The following is a 12,880-nucleotide window of genomic DNA, read 5'->3' on the forward strand; positions in this document are numbered from 1 at the left end:
ATTAGAGAATCCCTTTGATTGCCAGGGTTCATGATGCGTCAGTTTGTTGACGAGGCCAGACACGTTCAGAATGTGTCTAATTCACCGGCGTTTCGAAACACTGAATTCCTCCCGAGATCCCACAGCCTTTTTCAGATCCTTCCACTGATTCTTACTGTTATTTGTCTTTTACACCGTCATTACCAGCACACACTTAGAGCCGGTATGAGCTCCGACAGAACCCAAGCCAGACCTGCTCTGATTACCATCTACAGACCTGTGTGTGGGACCAGGACCTCCGTAGACCTGCAGGTTCATGTTCCATTAAACTATTAAAGTCATCTTTCATCTGAGGTGTCAGGCCTGTGTTTAGATTTACATAAGGAGGCGGTAAGTGGTTCTGCAGAAGCATGTGTTTACAGACTAATGAACAGAACAGAGAATAGAACCAGCTTCAACAAACCAACAAATACCTCCTCTAACACCAGTAAAAGCAGGTTTAAAACCAGCTGATGATGCAGACTGAATCCAAATGTCACAGATGAACAGACCACAGACACTCAGGTCTGTTTATTGGTTTTATTTTCATCGTTTTCAGACACAATAGTTTGAACAGACCGTCTGTGGTCTGTGTTCACGGTGGTCTTATTCAGAGGATTATACCTAAAACAGACTCTGATATTGAACTGGATCATATTTAGTTTGAATACATTCACTGTCACATCAGTACAGTTTAGTCAGTTTATTTATGTCCATATTTGTACACACATTAGTTCAGATCTACTGACAATAGAAAGTGTAGCACTGTAAAGTCTGCAACACATCTGTGGGGGTCGGGTCTGGTTTGTAAGGGTCAGGTCTGGTCTATGTGGTTCAGGTCTGGTCTATAAGGGTCAGGTCTGGTCTATGTGGTTCAGGTCTGGTCTATAAGGGTCAGGTCTGGTCTATGTGGTTCAGGTCTGGTCTATAAGCGACAGGTCTGGTCTGTGTGGTTCAGGTCTGATCTATAAGGGTCAGGTCTGGTCTATGTGGTTCAGGTCTGGTCCATGAGGGTTAGGTCCAGTCTATGTGGTTCTGGTCTGGTCTATAAGGGTCAGGTCTGGACTCTGTGGTTCAGATCTGGTCTATGTGGATCTGGTCTTGTCTCTGTGGTCCAGGTCTGGTCTCTGTGGTTCTGGGTCAGGGTCCAGGTCTGGTCTCTGTTGGTCTGGTCTGGTCTCTGTGGTCCAGGTCTGGTCTCTGTGGTTCTGGGTCAGGGTCCAGGTCTGGTCTCTGTGGTCCTGGTCTGGTCTCTGTGGTCCAGGTCTGGTCTCTGTGGTCCAGGTCTGGTCTCTGTGGTCCAGGTCTGGTCTGGTCTCTGTGGTCCAGGTCTGGTCTCTCAGGTTCTGGTCTGGTCTCTGTGGTCCAGGTCTGGTCTCTGTGGGTCTGGTCTGGTATCTGTGGTCCAGGCCTGGTCTCTGTGGTCCAGGTCTGGTCTCTGTGGTCCAGGTCTGGTCTCTGTGGTTCTGGTCTGGTCTCTGTGGTCCAGGTCTTTTCTCTGTGGTCCAGGTCTGGTCTGGTCTCTGTGGTCCAGGTCTGGTCTCTGTGGTTCTGGTCTGGTCTCTGTGGGTCTGGTCTGGTCTCTGTGGTCCAGGTCTGGTCTCTGAGGTTCTGGTCTGGTCTCTGTGGTCAAGGTCTGGTCTCTTTGGTCCAGGTCTGGTATCTGTGGTTCAGGCCTGGTCTCTGTGGTCCAGGTCTGGTCTCTGTGGTCCAGGTCTGGTCTCTGTGGTTCTGGTCTCTGTGGTCCAGGTCTGGTCTCTGTTGGTCTGGTCTGGTATCTGTGGTTCAGGTCTGGTCTCTGTGGTCCAGGTCTGGTCTCTGTGGTCCAGGTCTGGTCTCTGTGGTTCTGGTCTGGTCTCTGTGGTCCAGGTCTGGTCTCTGTTGGTCTGGTCTGGTCTCTGTGGTTCAGGCCTGGTCTCTGTGGTCCAGGTCTGGTCTCTGTGGTCCAGGTCTGGTCTCTGTGGTTCTGGTCTGGTCTCTGTGATCCAGGCCTGGTCTCTGTGGTCCAGGTCTGGTCTCCGTTGGTCTGGTCTGGTCTGGTCTCTGTGGTCCAGGTCTGGTCTCTGTGGTCCAGGTCTGGTCTCTGTGGTTCTGGTCTGGTCTCTGTTGGTCTGGTCTGGTCTCTGTGGTCCAGGTCTGGTCTCTGTGGTTCTGGTCTGGTCTCTGTGGTCCAGGTCTGGTCTCTGTGGTGCAGGTCTGGTCTCTGTGATTCTGGCCTGGTCTGGTCTCTGTGGTCCAGGCCTGGGTCTGTGGTCCAGGTCTGGTCTCTGTGGTTCTAGTCTGGTCTGGTCGCTGTGGTCCAGGCCTGGTCTCTGTGGTCCAGGTCTGGTCTCTGTGGTCCAGGTCTGGTCTCTGTGGTCCAGGCCTGGTCTCTGTGGTCCAGGTCTGGTCTCTGTGGTCCAGGTCTGGTCTCTGTTGGTCTGGTCTGGTCTCTGTGGTCCAGGTCTGGTCTCTGTTGGTCTGGTCTGGTCTCTGTGGTCCAGGTCTGGTCTCTGTGGTCCAGGTCTGGTCTGGTCTCTGTGGTTCTGGTCTGATCTCTGTTGGTCTGGTCTGGTCTGGTTTCTGCGGTTCTGGTCTGGTCTCTGTTGGTCTGGTCTGGTCTCTGTTGGTCTGGTCTGGTCTGGTCTCTGTGGTTCTGGTCTGGTCTCTGTTGGTCTGGTCTGGTCTCTGTGGTCCAGGCCTGGTCTCTGTTGGTCTGGTCTGGTCTCTGTGGTCCAGGTCTGGTCTCTGTGGTCCAGGTCTGGTCTGGTCTCTGTGGTTCTGGTCTGGTCTCTGTTGGTCTGGTCTGGTCTGGTCTGGTCTCTGCGGTTCTGGTCTGGTCTCTGTTGGTCTGGTCTGGTCTGGTCTCTGTGGTTCTGGTCTGGTCTGGTCTCTGTGGTTCTGGTCTGGTCTCTGTTGGTCTGGTCTGGTCTCTGTGGTCCAGGCCTGGTCTCTGTGGTCCAGGTCTTCAGATGTGTCTGTATCAGTTCAGTCAGCTGTTAATCCATTCAGTTTTTTTAAAGCTTCTAGATCCATGGATGTAATAGTTTTAACCAGTTTAATTTGTTTAGTTAGTATTAGTGTTGAATTAGTGTAGTTAGTGTTTAATTAGTTTAATTAGTGATGACTGGAGCTGTTGTCCAGTCTCTTCTTTATTTTATGTTTGTGTATGTCTGTGTTGTTGTAGTAGTGATGCTGCCCCCCCACTGATGTCTCTGAAGTGTCTCTTATAACTGGTGTCTTTTCCAGTGTCTCCTGAAAACAGGACGTTGAATGGAACTGAAATAAACCCTGAGGACAAAAACACACACCAATAAAAGAGCAGACGATTTCAGAGAGAAAAGAGGATCCAGACCAGACCCAGACTCATCACTGTTTAGGTCCAGCCTGGTTCTCACAGCAGCACTGATGACTAAAACACACAGAGGAACAACGCCCACCCACCCCACCCCAAAAAAAAAACAAATAATAAACACATCTAATGACCCCCAACTCAACCTACGACCTCTGGTCTGAGTCCCAACAGTAAAAGTCCTGAAACAACACAGCACACACAGTGTATCCATCCACCCATACAGGCCCTAACCCTGGTCCTAACCCTAACCCTGGTCCTAGCCCTAACCCTAGTCCCAACCCTAACCCTATCACCTAAACAGGGTTCCTGCAGGGTCTGAAAAAGACTGAAGAGTCTGCATTTACAAATCTGCATTTAATCCCTTCAAACAGTCTTTAATGTATTCCATTTGATACAGTAGGTCTGAAGTCAGAGTTTGTCAACCAGGGCAGTATCGACTGGGACACCAGCGGGGGGGTGTTTGGAATGAGAAAGCTTAGTTCCCCCCCCACGTGTGATGTGTGTAAAGTACGTCATGGCAGTCTCACCCCCCAGTCTTCAGTGGCTGGTAACGTCTGTTGTCCATCTCCCCCCCCCCTTGGCACTACCTATGCAACATATGTAAGCTAACATATGTAACTGCCACCCCCACTCGACAAGTTGTTACGGAGTGTTTTAATGACCCTTTTTTTGGGGGGGGAGCTCATGATGACGTAAAGGGGTGTTTGTTCAAAAAAGGTTGAGACCCCCTATCTTCAGTCGTGATGTCATAAACCTGTTGGCTGTGTTGTGTTTAAATGTGTCCAAACTACAAAGACAGTAACGGTAGTCGACTCACTTCTGTTCCAACCTCACAATTTATACTGAAATTAGGAACCAGTTGTCTTTAACTTTGCCCCCGGTGACGAATGACTGAACGGTGGGAATCAACGCACTAGAGTAAATAAAAACATGTTCATAAAGTCAAAAAAATATCAAATCATATCCATTATTATTTTTGGTTGTAGGTCAAATGTTAAATGTGTCAGTGTGTATTTTGTACTCACTTGGTAGAAGGGTGTTAGTGTAGGGATTTAACACTGTTTATTATGGGATGGATTTAGTGGATGGATCAGAATTTAAAACTAAAATTTTAAACTGTTGAATTCTGACCTAAAGTAATGTGACCTTTAATAACCTGAAGTGTAAAGTAGGGATGTCCTGATCTGATCTACGGACCTGTATCAGCTGCTGATCTGGTATTTTTTTAGAAGATCGGATTGGGGAGGGGCAGAACACCCCCCCGTATAAAAGCCTGGACGGACCTGTCCATAGACGCACTACAGCAGTGGTAAACACACAGCCCACAGGCCAAAACCAGCCAGCCAAAGGTTCTAATGTGGTCCACAGTATGGGTTTAAGGAGCTTCAGTCATCGTTTGTGATGAGAGTCAGTTGTTTCGTTTATTTGAACACTTGTGGAAACAGAAAATGACAGAGTAGCTGTGGTGAGTCCTCAGATCAGAGGAGTGGATGTGTGTTTCCTGTGGTTCACTAAATGACTCAGTGGTGGAGGACAGTGTTTGGATGGCTGCCCGTCCAAACACCTGTTCACACCTGGTTCTGAAACACGCCGTCCTGGACAGACATCACGTATGTCCCAGTAAAGCTCTTCTAACTCCACTTCTGTACAATCAACCAACACACTGAATAAGCTGAGTTTGTGGGTGTGGTCTCCAGAGGAACCTGTTCATGAAAAAAAACCCGAAAAAGACACAAAAAAAAACATTTTCTGACCCTTTTATTATCAAACCAACTTAAATCTGTCTGTTCCAGTTCTGGAATTCCCCAGTTTTGGACCAGTCCAGTATATCTGTGTGTACTGGTGTTCCTTAAAGGGTTCATTAACAGTGTGTCCGTCCTCTTTGGCTCCTGTCGATGCTCTACTGTGTTTGTTTCCAGGACTGTTTGTCTGTCAGACTGAGGTCCAAACACACACAGGTGTGTTTTCTGTGTCTAATTAGTGTTTATTTGGCTGCATAAAGAAAAGTCACATGACCTGACGTTGTCTAATGGATGTGAAACCACCACAGACCAACACCAACAGCAGCTGCACCACACACAAACAGACGTAGAGTTCATCATCTGGGGTTGGTCTGAACTCTGGAGGACGTTGACCTCTAAGCCCCGCCCCTGAGCCCCACGCTTCCACATGATATGAGCAGGAAAAGACGTCTTCAACTGCTTTGTTTCACAGATACAGGAAAAAAAAAACACATTATAAAAACTTAAAGGAACATCTTGTGAATAATGTGAACCTCCCTGATCTGAACCAGACGTAAAAAAACTGAAGGAAAACTGCACATGTGTCTTCAGTGTTTTACTCATTTAAAGGTTAAATAGTGGAATTTAATAAACAGACTGAGGCAAGAAAAGCTTCAGGTAAATAAACAACTGTAGGAGCAGAAACAACACAAATAACACAAATAAAAGCAGTGTTTGTTTAGGTGGATGTGTCGTCCTGCACACATACACACACATAAACAACAACAACAGTAACAGCTGGTCTTGGGTTCGACTTATGGTCCAATGATCACTTTCACTACTCAGACTCACACTAACTGTGTGTGTGTGTGTGTGTGTGTGTGTGTGTGTGTGTGTTTGTGCAGGTGTTATCAGGACTCTGTCGGCCTTGGATCGGGAGGATAAACCTGAGCACAGCATCGAGGTGAGACGCTCCCACATCCATCAGACCCAGGATGGAATGTTCTAGAACAAACCTTTACAGTTGGTTTGATCATAAATGTGATCAAACAAATTCAAGTCTGTTTGTTACTGTAACACAGTGTTTATTACATAGAAGAAGGATATTTAATTTTGAAAGTTCAGTTCTTCCTGAAAAAAGGTGCAAAAGAATTGACAAAAAAAACCAAACATTTTCTGACACTTTTATTATAAAACCAACTTAAATCTATGTCTGTTCTAGTTCTGTAATTCCACAGTTTTGGATCAATAAAGTAAATCTGTGTATACTGGTATTAAAGGGTTCATTAAAAGTGTGTCTGTACTCTGTGCCCCCCTACTACAATGTGCAACCACAATGTAAATATGTAAATAATATTACATTTTCAATCTAAATTTACACAAATGTTTACATAAATATCAGATTTCTTATTTTCTCTATATATTTCATTTTCACTTGTTTGTTGTTTTTCCATTTTTTCTCTGCACTTTGTGTTTAGTATCTTATCTCATCTGACCTTACCTTATCTTATCTAGCCTTACCTTACATTATCTTACGAGGGGCGATGGAAAAGTTTTGAGCCTAACATGGAAAGGATTAAGATATGAAGACCAAATTTGGTCCATGAAATCTTTCACATATCTTAATCCTATCCACTAAATTTCTTGGTCATAGCAATCTTTTTCCTTGCTTTACAGGTCCCTGAACTTTCTGTATCAAGTGTTTCCTGAAAAATGGACGAACTTGAGTATTGGGCTGATTTGTGACTATGGATGGGACCTGGGTCCATCACTATCAGCCTGAGACCAAGGAACAGTCAAAACAATGGAAACATCTCATGTCATCAACCCCAAAGAAGGCAAAGGTCGTACACGTACTTGATGACAGCCCAATACTCAAGTTCGTCCATTTTTCAGGAAACACTTGATACAGAAAGTTCAGGGACCTGTGAAACAAGGAAAAAGATTGCTATGACCAAGAAATTTAGTGGATAGGATTAAGATATGTGAAAGATTTCATGGACCAAATTTGGTCTTCATATCTTAATCCTTTCCATGTTAGGCTCAAAACTTTTCAATCGCCCCTCATATCTTATCTTATCTTATCTGACCTTACCTTATGTTATCTTACCTTACCTTATGTTATCTTACCTTACCTTCTCTTATCTGACCTTACCTTACCTTACCTTACCTTACCTTACCTTACCTTACCTCTCAACAGGGATAATAAAGTAAATAATAATAATAAAATCTTTTGTCCTCCTGAAGGTGTTATAAATTCTCATTAATGACATGTTGAATGTCAGCTCTTACTCTTTAAAAACATATCATTCCTTAAATGTTGCGTCCGTCTTTCTCACATCTCCTTCATCTTCTTCCTCAGATCGTGGTCTCTGATAATGGGACTCCGCCCCTTCGCTCCACTGCCACTGTTGTGATCCGAGTCCTGGACGACAACGACAACCGGCCCAAGTTTACCGACAAACTCTTCCACGTCAAGCTGCCCGAGCAGCGGCGCCGTGACAGGAAACGGGAGGTCTGCCGGATGTTCGCCCGCGACGACGACGAGGGCGCCAACGCTGCGGTGACCTATGACCTTCAGGGCGACCCCGACCCACGGTTCGAGATCGACCCAGTGACGGGGACGGTGACGGCACACGGAGACTTCTGGCCCGGGAACTACACCATCCTGACGGTAGGTGTTCAGACACAACCCAGACAGGACAGAAATGAAAAGAGAAGAAGAGGAAGAACTATAACAATGATAATAATAAAAAATAATAGTGATAATAATAATAATGATGAGGATGAGGAGGATAATAATAATAATAATAATGATAATAATAATAATGCAATAATACAACTGTTCTAAGGTCATAAACTGACCAAAATCACTCATATTCACTCTTTTCAGCTTCAACATGTTTATTAAAGCTGTGATTCACTGGATATTTTTATAAAACCTAAATATAAAGTGTCATGAGATAACTTTTGTTATTATTTGGTACGAAATAAATTAAATCTGATTTGATTTGATTTGATACCTGCTTCTGGACCTTACTGAGGCTTGGGATTGGACCCATATTTAATGTTTGAGGAAATGACCAAAAATAGTCACTTTCCCGGTAAAGGGTTAAATTACCTCTGTTTTAAAAAGAAAGAGAAGCTCTGTTCAGTGTTTTATTTTTGAACTTAATTAGTCATTATCAGAATAACAGTTTTGTAAATGAGGGTCTAACTCTAACTGATATGAATGTTTGACTTTTATGATCATATACTTGAATTAAACAAACGAACCCAGAAACAGCTCATTCTGACTCTAGATCCGCTTCTCAGAGAAACCACAAATGAAGTCAAACATCAGAGAGAAGACAATTAAACCCACAGACAGATGTGGATTAAGAAAGATCAGACACTTTTACAATCACAGAGCAAGAAAATACAAGCACACCCAAGATAAAAAAAATCCACCAACACATGAAACACAACAACAATATTAACAGTAATAAAACAAATAGAAATGATTAAACCACAACGAACCGTCCATAAAGTTACACCGACTCATTTAAACACAACATTAGAAATAAACAGGAGGGTTTGATCTGATATGAGTTCAGCCTGAGGAGGATGGAACGAAGCCACGCAGAGTTAGAGAAAGGCAGGAATAAACCGAAACGTCCAACACTTTAACCCTTTAACCACAGTTTGGTCATCAGAGGCACAATTAATATACTTTATTAATCCCAGGGGAAATTACTGTTACAGTTGCTCCATTCAAGTAGAAGAAAAGAAATTACCAATACAACAGATATGTGTATATATATATATATATATATGTATATATATAAAGCTGTAGATACACAAACATATGGTTCTCCTCAGATCATAATTAACTCAAACACACAAGGACCAAAGTTTGTGTCCATCAGTCTGTGGACCCGTTGAATTCAGGTGTTTTTTTTTCTAACGGGTCTGGGATCCAAAACAATAATGACTAATGTCAGAATATAGTTTTATATTGTGGGATAAATATCATTAGTTTGGGTTCAGTTATTATCTTTGTTTCTGAAATGACTCAGATGGTTTGGACTGAATTTATATCAACACTGATTCTGTTTTTTTTCCTCTGATTTTCAATGTTCTTCCTCTAAATGTCTCTAATATTTTCCTGCTCTGACTGTAAATAGTAATGTCCATCTACTGTCATCACATCTGACTGAGGAAGAAAAATCTACCATTAAACTAGAGGGAAATATTGATGTTTCTAAACTATATGGACATAAATATGTGGACACATCATGTCTTCAGCTGTCAGATGCCCTGTTCATGAGGATCAGACACAGAAACATCAGTATTTATAATCAATAGGATATCTATCCCATAATATAAAACTACATTCTGACATTAGTCCTTTTTGTTTCAGAGTCAGTTGTTTATTCAGGTCCATTTCTGGAAATGTGACTCTGTGACCAAATGGTTCATTTTCACCTGTTGTTCTTGGACAGATGTTGAATTATCCTGTAGAACAACAAACCAACAACCAGAAAACACACACATACACACAAACATACACACAAACACACACACACACACACACACACACCGTAAAAACCTGAAACACTCAAACAGGTGGCAATAAAACAAACCATGGAACCAGTGAAAGCAGCGGTGTCAAACATACGGTCCGTGGACCAAAACTGGATCTCCAAAGGGTCCAGTTCGGTCCATGGGCTGAATCTGCGAAGATAAAAAATGACATTGAAGATCTGAACATTCAGTGGTGTTGAACTGGTTTTATTCAGGTTCCACATTCAGACCAGTATGAGCTAAAGTCACAATAACCTGTAAATAATGACAAACACAAAGTTTATTCTTGGTTTAATGTGAAAAAATTATTACATTTTGTCTAATTGTTTACATTTACAAATAATCCTTTAACAATAAAATGTGAATAACTTAAACAAATATGAACCTGAATTGTCTGAAAATAAACCAGAGTAACTGTACCAATATTCAGTCTGTTATTACCTGTTGTGTGTGTTTGTAGATCCACTGTATCTGGACGTTAGAATGAACATGTAGAAATGATAAACAGAGGCGGAATATTGGTCCAAATACGCAGATTTAGATTAAAACATTACAGGTTCAGTTTATTCACGTTTTTAAAGGATATTTTGTAGATGGAAACATTTCCATCTTGTGATTTCACTTTTTTGGACTAAAATAAAGAGACGATCAGGAAGATTTCATTTATTGTAGGCGGACGACAAACATTTTGGTCTACGTTTTCTGGGGGAAGGGCCCCTGAACCCCCCCCCTTTACATGATGTGCATTCAGTGTGAGTTGGTGGTTGAGGGTCTATCAGACCTTATTGCTCATGGGTCTATGGTTTCTTCATCTGCTCCTACATACGGATGCACATATCTGATACCAGTATCGTGCATCGGCGCCAATACTCAGTGTGTGTACTTCTACTTGTACTCGTAAAAGTAATCCGATACAACTGCACCAATACCACTTACGGCCGTGTGACATTCCCAGTTCAGTGCAGCAGGTACAAGGAGGAGGAACAATGTGTGTGGAGTGTGAAGAGTGTGGAGACTGAACCAAAGAAATGACGGTGATAAAAGTAACGCTGACTGACAGTACCGTTCCAGACACAGACAGATACAGACGCAGCGTTCTGTTCATCCTCTGCGTACATTCCATCCGTTTTCCAGGTGCTGGAGGATGAGTACCCAGACGGAGAATACCAGCAGAACCGTGGAGGTAGAGGATCTGTTCAAAGAGCCACTGTGGGAGTTAGAGAAAAACTACTGACACATTTAGGACAACTACCCAGGGCTGGGCCGGTTTCCATCCTACTGATAATACTGTGGAGGTACGAGCGTTGCGGACCGCCGCCAGAGGAAGTGAAAACCAAACTTGTGGCTCATTTGTCTTTTCTCTTCCTGCTGAAGCTAAACTTTTAAACCTTACCAGAGAAAACGCTGCAACATTAGTATCACAGTAGTGTTACCTCTGTTGTCTCCATGTTTGTTTTTACTGACTTTCTTCTTCTCATAAAACTTTCCTCTTCTTCGTGGTATTTGTCCAGTGTGGTTAATTCAGAGCGGCGCCCCCTGGTGGATTAATCGACAAACGCTCATTCCAACACATTAAATGTCAGTAGCAGCACTTTGTTCCAGTCAGACTAATGACGACAATAAAGCACATTTACTAAAGGAACTAACAACTGGAATGGGATTATTAAGTACTTGTATCGGTACTCGGTATCGGCAAGTACTCAAATGTAAGTACTTGTACTTGTACTCGGTCTGGAAAAAAGTGGTATCGGTGCATCCCTACTCCTACACAGACCTGAAGATCTGGATGTAGGTCCACCAATGACCCGCTCCACCTGACCTGAAGACTCATGTTCAAGATAGAAGTCTTTTTTTGTGATCACCCCTGGGATCGTATTGGTCTGAATGTGGAATCTGAACTAACCTGAACTAACCGGAGTTTGGCGTCCCTTCTGTAGATGCAGTGACTGTCTTTAGTTGTGTCCATTTTTCTGTAGATATGGAGGTTCTGACCCATTCATCCCGGCTCCAGTCTGTTCCAGTGACAGCAGGTGTTAAAGCTGCTGATAGACCCTGGAGTCGAACACATGCCAACGTTCACACATCAGCTGTTTTCACACGAAGCTCAAATGGTTTCATCAAACACTGTGGTTTCAGTGAAAGCCTTCAGATAAGCTCCGCCTCATTTAGTCGTCGTGAACGTTCAGGCGCCGCCGCCGTGTGATGGTGTGAGTCTGTCAGCGTGTGGACGGTGTGGAGCCTTTCAGTCTTTGTCCAGGCGTCATCTAAACAGGTTCAATTAGCCGTGGTTAATGCCCAACACCTGCCCTCGCTTTGTCAGCGCCAGCTTCAGAAAAGACCTGGAGGACGTCAGCGTTTACATCAACGCTTACATTCAACAATTATCTGTCACTGTAAAAACACAGTAAGCTTCTGTTTATTGGAAGAAGTTCTGTTCTTCTGGTTGGTTCTGGTTCTGTTCCATAACATTCAGTTTCAGTTTCAGTTTACAACGATAAACGTAGTTTCAGATTTTATTTGTTCTGATAAGTTGACTAGTTTTAGTTGAAGTTTTTCAAGTTTTATAACAAAAGCTTTGATTCATAATTTCATAAAGTAGAAATAAAATAAGAGATAAAAGATGAAACATTATTGATCCACAACAAGGAGATGGACTTAGTCAGGTAGTAACATGCATTCAGCATAAAGAATAATTAAATAAATCCAAATACAAAGATAAACCAGTGGTTTCAGGCACAACAATCCCATTATAAAGAAATGAAAAAAAAAGATTTTAAAAATCCATTAAAAATGTGAACTTTAACCTACTTTTCCCAAAATGTAATCACATCTATTCTGGGTTAATGGTATTTACATAACTGTTTAATTCAATCTAACACTAAGATCTTCTGTATTTGTTCACTATGAACTAAAGTAGTTCATGTCAGTTGAATTCATTGAAAAAAAAAAAAAAAAAAAAAGTTGATCTTGTGTTTCATTGATTTTCACTTTTATTACTTATTCAAATCTACACTATCTGGACAAAAGTTTATGGACATGTTGATTTCAGGTGGGATAAATATCATTGCCTTGGTTCGTTTGGTTTAAATTTACTTTCAATTCAATTCAATTTCCTTCCAAAATGCCTCAGAGATGGTTTTGACTTAATTTTTCTCAACATCGATTTTTTTTTTCTTCATTTTTTTGTTTTTAATCCATGACTATGATTTTAAATATTCAAACTAGAAAAATGTACCATTAA

General features: G+C 42.5%; 1 protein-coding gene across 1 annotated transcript in view; it reads left to right on the plus strand.

The window, feature by feature from the left end:
* The window catches only part of fat2 (FAT atypical cadherin 2), a 119,514-nt gene that overhangs the window by 34,021 nt on the left and 72,613 nt on the right, over positions 1-12,880 (plus strand). The window contains exons 4-5 of the mRNA XM_030145411.1: positions 5,979-6,037; positions 7,436-7,747. Coding sequence (XP_030001271.1) covers positions 5,979-6,037; positions 7,436-7,747 — 371 coding nt within the window. The remainder of the gene's footprint in view (positions 1-5,978; positions 6,038-7,435; positions 7,748-12,880) is intronic.

This window comes from Sphaeramia orbicularis, chromosome 10 (genome assembly GCF_902148855.1).
Source record: "Sphaeramia orbicularis chromosome 10, fSphaOr1.1, whole genome shotgun sequence".
In the NCBI taxonomy this organism is placed as follows: domain Eukaryota; kingdom Metazoa; phylum Chordata; class Actinopteri; order Kurtiformes; family Apogonidae; genus Sphaeramia; species Sphaeramia orbicularis.